Consider the following 18227-nt stretch of genomic DNA (forward strand, 5'->3'; position numbering starts at 1 on the left):
GCCGGGCGCGGCCCCGCCTGCACCCCGCTGCAGGCGGCTCCTTGCTGCTCGCTGCCCGTGGCACATGTGCCTGTGACGGGCCCGACACTGCGCGGGCAGAGTGAAACAGCCCCTGCCACCCCCCGTGTCCCTGTAGGGCCCTGCCCGCTCCCGGAATGGGACCCGTGTCACCCCACACTGACAGCCAGGTTTGGTCCCCGATCATTCCCGGTGAGAAGCGATCCCAGCGATCCCGAACGACTGCTGCTGTCAGAGCTGCCCGGCGTGGAGAGGGGGTGGCCGAGTCGCATTTCACACGAGACCAGTTCCTCTCCGGAACTGCCCTCCGTGGGCCTGCAGCCCAGCAGCAACACATGGCTCTCACACACCATAGGCCCCCTGGGATGCTCATTTCTGCAGCATGGTTTATTACACAGGAACGTGAACCCTGATCGATGCTTACTTCCAGTCTTTATTCTTTCCTGTAAGCAGTTCCATGGAGTCAGAGGCCTGCTGCAGCACGGAGGGACTGAGCCAGCTTTGCACAGACCAGCCCTCCTCTGCCCCGAGCACAGCAATGCCTCTGTGCAGACTGCAGGAGCAGATCAGCAGAGGTGGACATGCCAGGCAAAGTGCAAGTTCTCCTTCTCGGGCAAACATCAGCAGCTCTTGCTGCCCCTGCGATGCTCCGGGACAGGCTTTGGCAGAGCTACCGTGCTCTGCACCTGCCCTGACAGGCTCGTGTTTCTTCTCTTTGCTGAGGAGGGGACCTGAGCCAGTGAGGGGACTTGGTCCTGATCATGCAAACAATGATCACTCTCTATCCCAGACAGACAACTCCTCACGTGTGCTCCAGCCGGAGCACACGCACTCCTTACCGGCTTCCGGCAGGGCACAGTGGCCAGGAGGTGACACAACAGGCAAATTTGTTGTCCTTGCTGCCTCAGGACAAATGTGGTGACCACACGTTGCCCAGAGCAGCACTTGCGTAGCTGCACTTTGGAACTTGCTGGCTGTGAAGGCTGCAGGGCAATGTGGGTTTCTGTGGGCAGGGAACTCCAGGTCCTTGGTGCCCTGCTGTACCAGTTTTGGTTTAACCACTGGATGTCACGTCTCAGGGCACTGAGGGACTCCAGAGTTAGGGACAGGCATGCAATGAAGCCTGCACTGCAACAAGGTGGCCAAGAGGAACATTGTGTCAGCAAGAGCTGCTCTCAGCTTTAATTCCTACACACAGACACTGCACTTCCCACTGTTCCCACCCTTCCGAGGCAACAGCAAGTGCTGCAGCACCATTAGCAAGATGTCTCCTTTCAGCTCAAGCCCAGGGAACACAAGGCAGAGCACAAACCAAAGGGACAATGACTTCCTAATCTGCTTTTCTTCCCCTTGCAAGAAGCCAAGCTTTACCCAGACATCAATGGCTTTTCCAAGGATTATCAGTCAGTGTGCTATCTTCTTCTACCATATCCAATAAAACACTGTTCCAAGCTGGATTTCTCCACATGATATGCAAAACCCCAGCAATCACTGTACTGCAAAGGCTTCTGTAAAAGCACCGGGCTTTGTAAAGGTACCGGAGCGTGGGCACTGCCAGGGGAACGGGCGAGGTCTCTGCAGCACCAAGCAGGTCGCTGCTTTGTGACATCCCTCAGCTGTCCTGGCATTTCCTCTCACCTCCACTACAATCACATCAGCTCCGATGCTGATAGAAGGTGCTCTTGAACAATCTGAAATATGCGAGACTTTGTGGCACAAGTAAAACCAGGTCCTGGCTGACCCTGTGGAGTTTCACACACCATTATCTCCTGCCCTTCCCTGTCGCCCTGTTCTTTTAAAAGTTTTCAAGTTCCTTTAAAAGTTTTCCATGCCTTCTGATGTTTACACATTTCTACTGGAGTTCTCACACACTGTTCATGTAAATAATGGTTGTTTTGCATTCTTCTTTGTGGGAGGAGAGAATTTATGAACTGTTAGTTTGACCAGTGTGGCTGGAGAGGTGGCAATTTCATCCTCCAACCCACTGTCACTTTTGGAATTCTATATATTGCGAGGTCAGAAATAAAAGTTACTTCTTTTTGCTCTTTTGATCTTAAGTGTGAGTGCATGAGTTATTTCGTGTCGTAGTGCGACACTTCCCCTCAGCCCCAGGTAACATGAACCAGCACAATTTACCTCACAGTTCAAGGCACCAAGGTCTGAATGCTGCAGGCCCTCATCGGTGGCACAGGGCATCGTGTTTCTCTGGAGATCAGCAGATCTTGTAGCTGTGGAGGATGCTCCTCTGAGGAATTTTTGGTGACTCTGGCTTTGGGACTTCTACAGGATCCATTTTTTTCATTCCAGTATTCCAGCTCACACAACTGGATTACTTTCCAGTCACTTCCTAACTGCCTTTTATCAGGAAATATTGACAGGCAATACATGCTTGTCAACAAGATACAGCCAGCAGGAACTTCAGAGATTCCACAATTCGGCCACACCTTATCTATGAGCAGTGCAAGAATAACCCTTTTACCAAACTTTTTGGTAACTGCCAACAAACACAAGAAGTAAAAACCAGGAAATTGGGGGCAATTACTTCTGCACCATCAAAACTCTATGATACTAGAGTAAGCAACTCTAGTCTGTTTTAAAGACAGCTCAGCTCACATTCCATCACAGCCAGATGCTGCAGCCTGGCAGGGTGTGGAGGGATCCCAGCTGGGACATGTCTGAGAGGAGCTCACATCCTCCCTGGGCCACACACACACCCCAAGGTGAGAGAAGCCACCAAAGTGTAACACTTCAAAGCCCATGGTACTGTGCTGCTGCAGCTTGCCACTGTCACCGGCCAGGTCAGCAACGATGTTCTTACAATCTTTTCTGTGAGCGAGGGGTGCCAGGGCTCTACAGCCACCTGCATGCAAGAGAATTAGGGACATGGATAAATGCTGCAGACATCAGTAGTTTATTGGCATGTTTAGTCAAAACACATTCAGAATGGAAACTTAAAAGTAAAAATACTTTCCACCTGCAACAATTAAACTAGAATCTACTAGCATATAATGCTTGACAAGTTACAGCAATAAAGATGGTAATCCACTGTCTCGAATACCTACTAAAGTCAAGATGGTCGGCCAAGTTTGTTGAAGTAGAACCGTAATGACAAAATACTCCCACCATTCACAAATCAGCGACTAACAGTAATGGTCAGTGAATCCCTTCCTTTGCTCTAAGAGGTACATTTACTATTAAGAGGGTCAAAGAACACGTAAGAGTCCACAGTACAGCAGGTGAGCTATCACCATGTAAACTTCTCTGGATGATGTTCCAAGGGTTCGTGTCACTTAAACAAGAAGCAAGCCAAAAAGCAGAATGGCTCAGGAGCTCTTTTTACTACTCCGTTTCTGTTGTCAATTATTTCCAGTGCCATTTGCCATACAAACGAATTAGGTGGCAGCAGAACACCACAGCACTACAGAAGGAAAAAAGAACCTCCAGGCTACACAAACCACACTGGTGGCAAACTGCTAACTGATGACAGCAATTTGTCCGAGGGCTTCAAACCTAAGGAGTGGAGTTGTGTGGCGAGCAGTTCAAGTACTACAGATTTCCAGGTAACAGCTGAAATGGCAAGACCTTCAACAAAAAAACTGAAATATGAAATTGCCAAATGCTAGAAATGTGTCCCAGAAAAAAGTGTATGAAAATAGTGCAAGACTTACCATGGAACACAGAAGACCTCAAGTCTGGGAGAGACCAGACAGATGCCACTTCCCCTTGCCTAGCGTATCAGAAAAGATGAGCAAAATCTTCCGCGTTACTCGAAACCAGCAAATGATTGCATAATCCAGAGCCAGACTGCCAGGATGCCCTCCCTGCTTTTGCTTGAAATTGCCCTTCTTTAACTTGAAGTCTTCCACGTTCAGAAGCAGCTGTCGGGGGTCACGCTTTTGCACGGACGCATGCACAAACACCCCCTTTGCTCCCGAGCCCGGAGCCAGGGCTCGTCGCAAGGCCCGGCACCGCCTGTACTGCCTGCTGCAGCGGCAGTTTATGGGAATGTGCTCCGGGACATCATCCAGAAACACACCTCTCCACGGAGAGCCCACCAGTCACACTGCAGAAGAGAATGCCTCCTTTCTATCCGTCAGGCCAGAGCCACATCAGTGTCAACATCAGCTGAGAGTTATGTGCAAAATGAGTACAAGTTTTTTTAAAAAGTGCAAGTGGAAAATGCAAGAACTTAAGAGCTGCTGTTTAGTTCTCTGAAAATTGCAGTATCCCCATTTGAAAAGCTCACCTTTACAAAGGATGCTTAGGTGTACCCATTACGAGCTGGCCAGAAGCGTCCACCATTCTGGACTGACTTCTGAAATTCAGGTCCAAGAGAGCTTAGAACTCCACTGTCTTTAACTCTGACACTGATTAAAGAAAAGAGACAACCTGGAGACTACTTGGATGCCTTCATCCTCCCTTCCCCCCACTGCAAAAAAAAAAACAGGCAAACTTGTTAATTGAAGAGCAAGTGGATGATCATTTTAGCAACGTTTACTCATTGAAAGATACTGCAATTTTTTTAATACAATTTTCCGATTATTTAAATGCTTTGCAGCTGCTTGGCTTTGCAGCACAGTACTTCATACACCATACTGTACAAAATCACCAGCAAGACTGGAATGATGTATTCATAGAAGGCACCATCATGCTTATTACATTACCAGAGAACTCAAATACAGTCAAGACAAGTTTCACTGTACAACGCTTCTCGAAGGGGGAAGGGGAAGGAGGAGTGTGTTGAGCAGCCATCCCTGCACTGAAGAGGGGAAGATAGAAAAATCTGATGTGAGCTATCAAACTTGTTGCATACTCAGGGCTACGACTTGGAAACTCTGGGTTCTGGTTACAGCTAACTGGATTCCTTCTGGAACAAAGGTGTAGTCTTATTAAGGTTTGTGTGTGTACAGAGGTTGGTCACAGCAAGCAGAGCAGATGCCCGCATCGTTCCCCAAGCTATTCTGTCTGAGTAAGAGGATGAAGGTTTTCCCTCCGATGCCTCCTGCAGCTGTCAGTATAAATGAGTTCAGAGGACCCATTAGTGCATTTTGATGAGTGCGTAAACACGAGTTTGTTTGGAGCCGAGTGTTCTAAGAAGGAAAAAAAAAAAAAAAAAGCCAAGCTTCTCCAATTGCACAAATTGCACTATTTGTGTTTCCAACAGTAGTAGGCAGAAACGGTAACACTTACACAAAATGTGCAGCAGAGGGTTTTTGACTGAAAGGACCTGAATTCTACTGGGCATGTCCTTTAGTTCAACTTCTGTTGCAGATAGTTAACTGGTCTTTTCTTTTGTTTCTTTTCTCTTTATTTTTAGTCTTCAATTCTCCACGTATACATTTATAAATTAAGAGTGTGACTCCTGTCGTGAAACTGGGGAAAAATGTCCACCTCAATTTAAACTGGAAACCAAAGGATGTTTTCACATCAAAGAAATGATCAGAAGGGCTGTGTCACATTCCAAAGCTAAAAAAAAAATTAACAAGAATGCAAACACGATGGATAATGTACCACTGCCAAGACTGTCTGCCCACAGTGGAGATTTCAGCGACGCTGTCCAGTGAAACGGCCTTCCATCTGCCCGGTTCCTCGTCCAGAGCCAAGTTTTTGTGCCATGCCACCTCGTGGAGGAGGTCCTCTTCCGTCCCGGTCCCGCATCATGCCACCACCCACTATTCCTCGGGGCCCCCCCGGGCCTCTCTCATTGCGGCGGATATCCCTGCGCTCGTCGCCGCCGCCGCGCGTCTCTCGCTCACGAGCGGCTCTGGTTTTTTTCTCTTCCACGTTCAGGCGCACCTCCCCGCGGAACATTATGGGCTTATGGGGAAAAGCGGTCAAGGCACACGTTAGTCACCACGGCACAAAGCCCATTCCGTACGAGGCACGCGAAAACTCTGCACTGGCTCTGGGGCCCACGTGCCCAAGACAAACGTGACCTGTTAGGGGCTCCCTGCAGCATGCAACCTTAGCCCTGTGGAACACCATTTTTACATTCACTGGGGCAAGCAAGGAAGTAAAGTGTTTGTCTCAAGCAAAAGCAGCATTGTCTTTAGCCTCTTCACTGCCAGCTTTAGTCTTTTCACTTCAGGGTTGAAGTTCCTGAAGAATTGCTCTACTAGGTCTCACTCCCACATCACGGAAATGAAAACTGCTGCTTTCTCCCTTCCAGCTCCTCAAAGCAAAACTGCAAATAACCCTGCTCCCTCCTCTTAACCCCAGGGTGCAGAATTCAGAGATCCATGTGATGCTCTTTGAAAGGTTACCTGTTCCACTTTCAGCTAAAGGATCTCTAAAAATAAGTTCTGAGCTCTGTGTGGAGCACTTGTATAGAGGTAAAAATCCCAAATTCCACATGGTGCAGTTTGAGGAACACTGGCAAAGCTTTTAAAGCTACACAGCACTCCTAACAGAATGGGTATGCTGAAGCTGTTTTTCTTTCAGCTGTTTTTTGAATGCCAGAGCCAATGGCAATGCAAACTAGGATGACCCACAATACATGTGGTTTAGGGCTTTTGGTCCATCCCTGGAACAGGATACTCGGTACCCAATGCCAATACTTACTTTTGCAACTAAAATTCGCTGGACCGGCTCAGAATCGTCAAATACCACGAAACCGAAATTAGGCAGTTTTCCTCCCACTCCCTTAGTATTTATGCGAAGTTCTACCACATTTCCAAAGCCTGGAGAAACACAAGGGAAAAGACACTTTATGAAAACCCACAGCGCCAGCTCTACCCTCTGCTCGTCCCAGACATCTGTAGGGTGTAAAAGCTTACCCAGTCCAAATCAGTGTTATTTGACTTTTTAACACAGTCCCTGCAGCTGGAATCACTACTTACTCATGAAGAACTCTTTCAGTTCACTCTCATCAATGTCGTGTGGCAAGTTCCCAACAAAGAGCTGGTGGCTGTCTGGATAGCGAATTATCCGACGATTATCCGACTCATTCTGCTCCATGTCTCCCCTTCCTACCATCAACACAAAGAGGAAGGCAGACCCACTGAGGTTAAAAGATGTGTGTAAATCTGCATGAACACATCTAGGGGCAGCAACAAGCATATTCACTCCAGCCAGCCTGGACTCCAAATCATACTCCCTCATTTCTAGTTGAAGGCAGCAGGCACAGGCAGTTCATGATCAGCCAAGCAGGACACAGGGACAGACAAGGCCTCAGCAGACACCTCTTATTAACCCGTCCCAAGCAGTCACACAAGCTCATCCACGTTACCTGGCCGAGGTCCTCGTGGTGGAAAACCCGGTCTTTCCCTGGGACGCTGCTCACGAACACGAGGAGGTTGAGACTGAGCTTCAGGTTTAGTTTCCACTCTTGGCTAAAAGAAGAGAACGTGCATTATTTAACACTGGCCTGGTTAAAAAAAAAAAACAACAAACCCCTAAACTCACCAAACCAAAAACCCTCACAACACAAGACATGGGTAAGTGGCATGCACAAAACAAACTCCAGAAGACAGACATCGGTGTCAATGTGTTTGGGAGTGGTTTTTTTCACCTGTCTAAATTCCTCTGTACCAATCCAGGACTGCAGTGTTCATTTATCACTGTTAAAAGGTGCAAAGCAAACATCTCTCAATCAGAGCATCTCCCCAAAACTTGGCTAAGGTGAATTTTCTATGTTTGACCAGGCATTGAGACCCCAACATTCCATTATTCACAAATCCCTCAACCTGACTTAAATCATAGAGGGCATAAAGCTTCCTCAAGCCAAGCTCAAACTTCATGGATTAGGAGGCAGTCCCAGATGAACACAAAGAGATGGGCAAATCAAAGTTCTGTCCAAGTCCCTGAGGAATTATTTTCCTCCAGTGCAGAACAACTGTACGAAAACTGTCAAAAAGAGGAGAACAGAAGCCCTCAGAAGCGTAGTAAGCATTTCCTGAAATGAGTTTCTACAGACTACCTCTTATGACACGCTTCAACTTTCCTGATGTCAAGACCATGATGCTCAAAATATACCCTTCATATTCAGGTACTAGAACACCCATTCCAACTTTTTGCAAGCTAAAAATTTACTTCATGAGAAATAGACAGAACAATAAAAATGTTTCTGTGCAGACTGCTGGTCACTGAAGCAATTCCCAACATTTTAAAAATTCCATTTTCTGTACAACAGTTAAGCAGCTGCTGGTGTGCTGGGTTCTTATCTTAGAAAAACAAAATTATCCTTAGGAGCACAAAAATACACAAGTAGCCTGCAAGTAAGATTAAACACAAGGTGAACAGCTATAGGCCCAGACTGCTGGGGAGAAGTTGTTTATTTTAAACATCTCCCTTATTTTCCTTTAAGGACTCAGGACAACTGGTGGTTCCAGACACAGCACTTCCCAGGGGAAAAATGGATTTTACATGCAACATGCAAGTGTTACACACCGAATAAATGTCTCAGCCCTCTTATCACTTGTGCTCCATGCAGCTAGGCAATAGTCTGTCCCTATAACACTTCTAGGATCACTTCTTCAGTTCCAAGAACAAGCTTGGAAAATCAGCCTTCCTGTTAAATCTTGTTCTGTTGTATTTCATGAGTCACTGGAGCTCTTCTGCCATCTTTCACTCACACATCTTGAGCACATTATAAATTACACCTCAAAGGCAAAACTTGATATACCTTCAGATCCCCATTTCTTAGATACTCATGGCTATCAGGCTTAAACTCTCTCCTTCTGTCAGCCCCAGCCAAGACCTGCTAAGTCACTGATGTCCTGCCAATTAAATCCCAAGTAACAGCGACCTTGTACCTGCTTGCTTTGTGTGTCACTCATCTTCTCACCCAGCACACAAACAGCTGATCTCTCTGGTTGTTTTCTAAGGAATACCATCCTTTTTCATAGAAAAAGGCTGCCTCAGTGTCTCAAGAGGAAAGCCTTTGTACAGAACTCTGCTCCCCAAAACACTGCCACAGCTGGCAGCACCACAAGACTCCAGATCAGAGCTGCCATTTATAGCCCAAGCAGCAGCTCATTGCAACTCACGTCTTCCAGCATGTCCCAGCAAGCACAGAGTGGATGGAAGGACACTGAATAAAGAGTTCAAGAAACCCAGATTACCACAGGAACCAAGTATGCCACAAACCTCAGCCTGGCGGAGTTCTGATAGCCATTAAGGAAAAGGTGGCACTGTCTCTCCTCTTCAGAAGCTCACATGGGGAGGAAAAGGGACTCACCCCAGAAGACAAGAATCAGGCCCTTGCCTACCCCTGCCCCTCTGCAGCCCTATGACAAGCAATGCAGTAAAAAAATGGGAGATAAAAGTACCTGAAAATGCTATAAGGAAAAGTCCCAGTTTGCCAATGTAGCAGGTTGATTTCTAATCATCCACAAGAGCAAGAAATGCTGACCTGTTTTGCTCCACAGTTGTAAGGAAACAGGCCCTGAACCAGTTTATATCCAGAACAGCATGTGTGCAGTCCTTTCAGGAGTTAACACTACAGGGGCTGTATTTTTAACTTGATGGGGGTGGGGGGGAACTGTAGTGGTGCAGAGAAAAGAGTGAGCAGGGCAGTTCAGTTATTTCTCTGTAACATCACTGACACCAGCTAGAACAGCATCTCAAAGGAGCGACCCACCCACCCACCTGGGCATCTTCTGTCCTTGTTTACATGCACAGTGTCTGGCACTAATGGATCCCTGAGAACAGGGAAAAGCTGCTACTGATTTGCAGCTCCTTCCTCAGGTGCCTTTTCTACCCAATTTCTACATACCGCATCTAAAATACTTTTAAGAAAAGGAGCTCAGAACTGACTAATTCTGGCTACAGAAGAGCCGAGAGTTGAAATTCCTGCCATGTCCTGCCATGTCAGTATTGTTCAGAAATTTCTACACACCATTATTTAAAACATAAAGTCAAAGCAAAAGAAACCAAAAGACCCAAAGCACAACAGGCAACAGAGGCAACACAGAGGAGTTTAAGGGGACATCTATAAGCTATCTCCTGCTCTCTTGGGCAGATCATTTGAAATTATTTTTGCAGCCAGATTATAACCATCCACCTTCTCTGTGGCAAATAAATTTAAACCAATTTTGGCTTTGCATAAGGTAAACCTATCCTGCACTAGAAAATCCACAGTTTTTACAGGTTAAATACCGCCTAAGTGTTCAAAGCCCTGTTTAAACTGATGAAGACAGACAGACTTCCCAACTCATTACGTAGCCTTTATCTGATGTGCATAATAGTCCCAGCAGACCAGAAGCAACACCACGTAAGGTGTTGGGGTTTGTTTGGTTAGTTTTCTTTCATTTTTCTCTTTTTCTTCCCTCTTTCTTTTTTAACATGCATTTGGCTGAAGGCTAGTCCTAGACAGACATCTCTCTGTTACCACAAAATTGAGAAGAAACCAGTGCAAGAACAACAGCTGCAGCAACCCAGCTATTCTACAGAAAATTGCAGCCTTTCCAGAAGGCAGGACAGGAGCAACTCAAGATACAGCGCTCCGGCACACCCTATCAATGCACGGGGGTAAGGGACACATTTTCTGGTTTGAGCACTTTTATACATATGGAGGAAGCTGAATTGAGAGTCTCAGAGTGTCTCACACCACCTTGGCATGAGCAGGACATGAACTGTCACCAGGTCAAACTTGCTCTCCTCTTTTCCCTCCTCACCCAGTCAACCTAGGAATGGGAAGATAGCATTGTCCAGGCAAGGAAATGTGAATCCTTCCATTCCTCACACAGTCATAAGTTGGTACAGGGTTCTCTGATAAGCTGATTATCCATGGATAAGGAAATCCAGCATAGTCCTGTGGATGTTAGCCTTACAAGGCAATCTTGCACCTCAGAAATGGTGCACTCTCTTTTTACTGCAGGGCCACTTCCATCAATGCCCTTTTCAAACACACTTCAGAAAAGTAACATTCTATGGGGAAGTGGTGTTTCCCCTTTAAACCAAACCATATGCCATTAAGTTAGGTTAAAAACCCATGAGTGATTTCCTGTTTCCACAAGACCAGATTTTAACATTACCGTCACCCAAAGTTACACCAGTTACACATTCGTGCCTTTACTTGCGACAAGGAGGTGAGTGCATTAACACTTAAGACACAATTAATTTGTGCAATTTAAGTCAAACAAGTTGATCTGTTAATTTAAAAAACTGAAGCAGTTTGCAGAAGTAATGAGACAATCCAAGGTGTTCACAGATGGGTTACCTGTGAGACTGGTGCTTTAACATGGGGTGGAATTCCAGAGGAAGAAACAGTACCACTAGGAGGCAGGTTTTTACTGGTCACTGAAGCCCAAGAGAAAGCCTGCAGGAAATGCAACAAACCTAGGCTACTAATCACGGCAAACCACTGACATTCCTACAGGGAAACTCGTCTGCTAAAAATACACTTTTGGTTCATATCTGACTATTAAATAATGGTTGTGCAAGCATTACAATCGAGATACAGAAGGGTTTGCAGTTCCAGCTGTCTGTGGATTCCAACAGCATGGAACAAGCATGTACCGTGCCCACTACCGCTACTCGAGTGAGCCCAGTGCCCTCAGCATTCCCAGATAACTGCTTTCCATGATGTAACCAAACCTAGAACTGAAAACCCTGTAGTGTTAAGTGTCTTTTGCATGAAGAAAGGAAGCAGATGCCTGAAGTTACAATCAAATATGAAGAAGAGAAAAAGGATTGGGAAAAAAATATGGGAGACACACTGGAGCTAGAAAATGATCTCGCTCCGGCTCTCCCTGGCTGCTCCCAGGACTTTGCAAGCCTGCAGGTGTAAGCACACCAGAGGACGCACCGTGTGCAGTCTGGTTTCTAAGATTAGGCATCCTGCCTCTAGGAGACACTCAATGCCCCCAGATTGGTTTTGAACCTCTGCTGCAGCAATTTTGCAAGTGTCAGTGTGTTCTATTTATTTTCAAGGAAAGAGCAGCGGTTCCCATTGTATGAGATTTTTGGCAGTGGTAGCTACACGTGTTTTCTTAACATGTTAACTGCACAATTAAAAATGTCTACACATGCATATACCCACACACACACTTTACAAGAAGAGCTTAAAATCTACCATAGGTGATGAGCAGCACTTAAAAATAAAATTTTTTTTCCTTTTTTAGTGAAACTTCACATTTTTACAAGTTCAAAGGTCAAGCCTAGTTGTTCATACAGCATGACACTAAAGAGAGGTACCAGTTTAGCCACCCAAAAAGGCAAAGTCTAAAGGCCAATCCGGTTTCCATCTGCACTTAGTAGCACAGATGTGACTTGTAGCTAACCTTTGGTGGTTCTTGCGGCAGCGAAACAGGTTCTACAGGAGGTGGAGATGGAGATTTCTCTTCTAGCTCCTCAAGAGTCTTTTCTTCTACTTCAGTTTTCAGCTCCTCAGCTTTTGTTTCAGATTCCAATTCTGGCTCAGGTTCATGAGAAGATTCTTCCAGTGCCTCCTCTATCCCATTGCTACAATAGTCAAATGCATTTGATGAGCTTATCAATTGCTTTGCATTTTATCATATTTTGTAAGCTGTGCTATGGCAACAGCGCTGCTATGAAAAAGATCTTGTGTCTCCATTTGCTACAACATGGCTTGTACGTATACAATACAGTGAGAAGTGAAGCTGTATTCCTGTGCTGGGTACAAAACCAGATTTTACTTCTGCTGAAGCAAAGACATGTTCCACAGTTCTCTGCAGAGAATCACACAGCCTTTTAACCCTGGAGAAGAGGTGCTCAACTCAAGAACTGCTGCTTCTAAAAGAACACGAACACAGTGAGGACTAATGGACAATTAAGCTACACACATAAACAAAGCCAATTCTGGAATGAAACCTACTGTTTCTTTACCAAAATGCTACACAGCTTCCTTACCAAAGCAGCTGTGAGTCCCATTTACAGAAAATCACATGCAATTTCTTCTCTGCTCTGTGTGGTTGAAAGGTAGGGGATCTGAATATCTTCTCTCTTCAGCCACCCCAGAATCCTACCTTACCTCCAGTCACCTCTGTCTATACAGCTCCTGTTGCAGGTTGCCACACGCCCAAGCGACTCTATGATGAGCAATGCCTTTACAGCCTCTTTCCAAAAGACACAGTAAGCCCAAAACAAGACCTGACTTCATGCTCTCAGGCATCCAAAACATACTGCATTATCTTGAGCAAGTCCCTGCCAGAATTCCAAATTCCAGCAGATTCCACTTCTCCATCGCATTTCTCATGAGAAGCATTAAGTGACTTGTATTTAGTATTATCACTGATGCATTCAGGAGGTATTGTCCAGTGATGTCATACATGGTTTTTTTAACAGGGGAACCAGAAAGTTGGTTCTGGCCCTCATTATGCCACTACTATGTTTCAGAAAAGTCACAGGGTTTGATGTTGTTTGTTTCTTTGTATTTGTGCAGGGTTATTTGGTTGTTTTTTGTATTTTTTTTTTACAAAATGAGAATTTTTTTTGCTTTAATCTTGCTTAGATTTGCAGACACTCAGGACAAAGACATATTCTTCCAAGAAAGCTGTACAGCAGGCTCTCAAAAAGTATGTCTTTCTCTCAGTTCCAAGTGAAACCCAAATTTAAGTAACATATCCATATGTCCCTGCTCAGCGCAGGGGGTTGCACTAGATGACCTTTAAAAGGTCCCTTCCAACTCAAACTATTCTGTGATCAAACATCCTTTTGTTAATGTACCTGTGACATAAATCACATCATACCAAGTCTGGATTACAAAGATTCCATTAAGTGTGTACATACATGGGAGTCACTTCCTTTTGAGACCAGAAGTGAAAATAACTAACAGACATAAAATAATACCCCATTTCTTTTCTTCAATAAAGAATCTATGTCTCAAAATAATGTAATGTTAACTTAACACAGATCACTAACAAGCTACGTGTATTTTTCTAAACTATCTGTTAAATCACATACAGAACCTAAAGCCAAAGCAATTCTGTCTATGGTTTTTATTAAGAAAGCAACTTGATATAATAAAAAGGACTTCTTACGTTACAGGATGGTTTTCATAATAAGTACTGCTTGCATTTTCTTGCACAGGTTCAGGTGATGGTTGTCTTTCCTCCTGCTCTTCTTCCACCTCTTCCTCAGATTCTGACACAAAAAAAAAACCCTTTGTCATCTCTTATAGTTCTCCACATGTGCACACAAGCCACAGTTAAAATAAAAGCATATTAAATTACTAGCTTCACCAACAAAACATGGTAAAATGAGCTGCAAAAAAAGATGGAAAAGGCTGCCTCTCAGTCAAGAGGCTTGGCTGTTTACAATTTTCACAAAAAGAGGAAGCCAGAGACAAATTACTGCTAGGAAGTTCTGGGAGGAGGTTTTGAGGATCTTTTAAAGCAGCAGATGCTTTTCATACGGTGGCAGTGAAAGAGAAAGATTGCACTATTACCTCATGAATCTCAGTGCTTCAGACTAAGAAGATGAACCTCAAATACAGGGATGATTGCCTAAAATGCTCTGTTCCACAGAATCGATATGAACAGATTCCAGAAACCACCCAATGAAAACGCGTACGTACGTTCTGGCTACACTCTGATTTGCTCCGCCTCATTGAACAGAGGGGAAAAAGCCCAACTCAGGTCCATTTCAGCCCTCAAGTAGCAATGAATTACTGAGTGTGATGATGATGTGAAAGTGAACTATGTGTCATATTTGAAAGCCAGTTAAGACTTTTCTTCAAATTGCATACAAATTTGACTGATCACAGAACACAAGTGTGCCTGCTGCAGCTATGGCAGCAGAAGTCCAGTTGCTCACTGCTTCCATTTTCTGTCAAGCTTCACCCTCTGTGAGCCAGTTCAGCCCTTCAGGGAACACAGCACAACTACAGGACCTTCATTTTCCAGAACATTTTGGACCTGCAGAGCTTCAGTAACAACAGCTCTGTGCACCATGAGAAGGCAACACAGTTTGCATTCCAACATCTCCACAAGACACTTCTGCCAGCTCTGCACACAGGAGAGAAGAACAAGAATGACACAAACCCTGTGCATGCAGTCCTTCTCACCTTCATCAAGTTCTCCTTCTGAATCCCCAAATACTTCATCTTCGTATCTGAAGATATCATTATGGACATAGAACTTGTTTGGAACAGATCCCTGTAAAAGAGGAACATGCAGTGTTTAGCATATATGGAGTATCAGCAGGCAACAAAAGGATGGACTACAGACCTAAGTTTCGGGGTAACACCGACATTTTGCAATAGGATTATGCCACTGAAGTTATTTTCTGAGTTATTTTCTTCTTCTCTAAACAAACAATTGAACAGTAGTTTTTGCCCAACTGAAAAAGGAAGTCTCAAGGAGAGTAAAATCTGCTAGTTTTGCTAAGTCACAGCAATCATAGGTCTTAACTAAGTGTACAGCCCCTAAGTTTCACTGAGGAATTTCAATTTTCTCTACTACAAAAACTTTACAATGAAAACCCTGAACTTTCATGTGGTTTCATATGCTTACAGCACTGTGCAGTGAAACAATCAAGAAATTCAACAGGAACCTAAAACATTAATCTCCAGCCACACAATAGTTCAGGATGCAGCGGGGGGAAAGAAGTAGAAAGAACACAAGACACCTTCTACCTGTACACAGCTTTGCTCTCACCAAGAGCTAAAGTTGAGCAGTAACCTGTGTAACCCATACCCACCTTTGCCATTAGACTTGAAACACTACAGCAGAGATTTGATCTACAGAGCTGAACCTTGTTTTTCAAAAAAATTATTTGTGTCAATGGCAGCTCCCAAATGCAAGCTTCAATTTTCTTTGTATTACTGCTCTAACACTTCAAGGAAATAAAGCAGCTCAGGATGGGTCCAATACACTAGTGCACTCACACACTGTGACACATTTAATGATACTCTCCAGACCAAGTTTTAAAGCCAGATCCTATTTTTTGTCCCAGTATGACAAATTGTAGCTACAGGTGAGGTCAGTTTTTTCCATCGTTATTTGAAGCTTGACACAATCTTACATATACTTACTTCTGGAGCAAGCACAAAAGTCTGCATGAACTTCCTCATTGGCTGCCCGTTGTTTGACAGCTCTCCCATGACTTGCACGACCACGCCATCGCTCAGAGTGGCATGAGCATCCACGTGACGGATCTTGGTGTGGCACTCACTGAACTGCAGTGACATCACCTTCTTGTGTATCTCCTACAAAGAGACAGATACTTTTCAGCTGCAGTGAATTCCGTACAGAGCTTTACATCTTTTACTGACACGAGTCTCAACTAACCCCAAAGGAGCACTTCCATGAGGCTCAAAAGATAAATACAGGAACCAAGAAGTGTCTTTCACTGAGAAGAGTCTTCCTGAGCTCTCTTAACTTTTAATCGGAAGTTTTTCACTAGGATTCAAGTATTTCTCAGAGTAGTCAAACAGCATACAACTGCTACCCAAGTTTTCCAGCTGCTTTAAAATCTATGACCTATTTTAAGGCTTTCATTTTTTAAGGGCTTGGGAAAGGGACAGGATTTAGCTTGCGTTATAAAAATAAAGAAAACCTCCAAAAATACCCAAAAAACAAGTAACGCCAGCCCCAAAGCAAAACAAACAAACAAAACCAAACCAACAACAAAAACCCACACAAAAACCAAACCAAACAAAAAAAAAACCACCAAAAACCCAAACCAACCCTTTACACATTGGTGAAGTACCAAACATAACAGGAGCAGAGAATATCTGCACTGCCAAGATTTGTGTGCCACAAATGACATTCTGCCAGTGAAGGGAAAGGAATCCAAGCCTGCCCTGGACAAAAAGACACACTGCTCAAAGATGTGGCTGCCACATGAAGAGATGTCCTAGGTGACAGACAATTCTGATAATGCGGTACAACCAAAGCAATCCTCAATTCACTTCATTAATTTCTTCAGATAGTTTTGTTCCACTTCAACGAAACTCCGCTCATACAAGAATTTCATGAAACTCACAAAGATCAGTCTTTTCCTGAGGAACTACTTCTAACTGAAACCAGATACATTTGTAGCCCAAATCTATCAGGACCTCTTGATTTTGTTTCCCATCCTAAAGGTATTTTCTACAGCCCAGATGCAAAGCTGAAGGATCAAACACAACTGCCAGTGAAAGCAGAAATAAGCAAACAAAACCCCTCAAGCTAACAAATTCCTATCTGCCTCTGAACAGGAAGGAGTATCACAATCCATTACTCACCAGGTAAGAAAGTCAAAGTCACTAGTAAAGAAAATCCTTGTTTTATTCTGAACATTAATGAGGATTACAGGACAAATTGTAATACTCACAGCTTGACCATACACTGCTTCTTGTGGTTTTCCACTGGCATCCAGTCCTCCATGAACATAAGAAGAATTCCTGCCATAAAACCTGCAATCAAAGAGATGTAAAAGTCACAAAGTGAAAAAATAAAACCAAATCCAAAAATAATTTTAGCCAAAAGTTATAGAGCTCAATGCTTCACAAATTTCACCAGATTCAAGAGGCTCCAAGAATACCGGAACAAACAAACTTAATATTCAGCAGCGCAGTTTGCCCGAGGTGCTGTAGCAAACTCCTAAATCAACCTCAACCTTTCCCTTGCTTCCTTTAAGGAAGGTGGTCACTTTGGCTGGAAGGTTCCTCACCCTCAGAATGCCCTGTCTCTGACAGAGGCATCAGCCCAGCGAGGTACAACCCTCCTGCCACTCCCCTGAACGCTGTTCTCTTCACAGCCTTGGCCAGCACTGAGCATGTGGTTTGGATATTTAAATACGTACACTGGCTTGCAATATTCTTCTTACATTTCAGAGATCCTCTGGCACTTTCATTCCATTTCCACATTTTGAGCCTAGAATAGTCTGATCTGATTTGAATGTTACTGTCAGCTTATAAAGCATGTGACAAATGCTTTATATTTTCAGTACATTTATATTAATAGAAAGAAACATTGTATCACCCTGTGTTTTTATTTAGGAGCATGCTTTGCCTTGGGGGTGATTGCCATGAGGTCCAGATGCTAATACGTACCTTTACTATCCAGCCTTGGATGGCATATATGAAATAAGGCTGTCATTAAGTACTTCTGTGAACTCAGTGTCACACAAGAGTGGCAAAAACATGGAATATTTCTCCTTAATTGAACAAGCCAGTGCAGAGGGTCAGCATACAGAATTAAACCCTAGATCTTCCACATTTGCCATTTCTTGGTTTATTCTACTGAACTTAGAAACTCTTTTTAGTTCTACTTTTGTGGAAATACAAGCCCAAGACTTTTACTCCCTTGACTATGTCCAGA

The 18227-nt window shown here is 44.3% G+C and overlaps 1 protein-coding gene across 3 annotated transcripts in view; it reads right to left on the reverse strand.

The window, feature by feature from the left end:
* Window positions 1-18227, reverse strand: part of G3BP2 (G3BP stress granule assembly factor 2) — a 39187-nt gene continuing 20960 nt past the window's right edge. The window contains exons 3-12 of one of the 3 annotated variants that reach the window (XM_053940122.1): window positions 17239-17320; window positions 15956-16129; window positions 14987-15077; window positions 13962-14064; window positions 12243-12423; window positions 11180-11278; window positions 7247-7349; window positions 6858-6986; window positions 6580-6698; window positions 1-2878 (exon numbers count right to left, since the gene is read on the reverse strand). In XM_053940122.1, coding sequence (XP_053796097.1) covers window positions 2705-2878; window positions 6580-6698; window positions 6858-6986; window positions 7247-7349; window positions 11180-11278; window positions 12243-12423; window positions 13962-14064; window positions 14987-15077; window positions 15956-16129; window positions 17239-17320 — 1255 coding nt within the window. In that variant the 3' untranslated portion in view covers window positions 1-2704. Of the gene's footprint in view, window positions 2879-2906; window positions 5836-6579; window positions 6699-6857; window positions 6987-7246; window positions 7350-11179; window positions 11279-12242; window positions 12424-13961; window positions 14065-14986; window positions 15078-15955; window positions 16130-17238; window positions 17321-18227 lie in introns of those variants that run through there. The other 2 variants (XM_053940120.1, XM_053940121.1) reach the window with 2 other exon arrangements.

The sequence above is a fragment of the Vidua chalybeata genome, chromosome 4 (genome assembly GCF_026979565.1).
Source record: "Vidua chalybeata isolate OUT-0048 chromosome 4, bVidCha1 merged haplotype, whole genome shotgun sequence".
In the NCBI taxonomy this organism is placed as follows: Eukaryota; Metazoa; Chordata; class Aves; order Passeriformes; family Viduidae; genus Vidua; species Vidua chalybeata.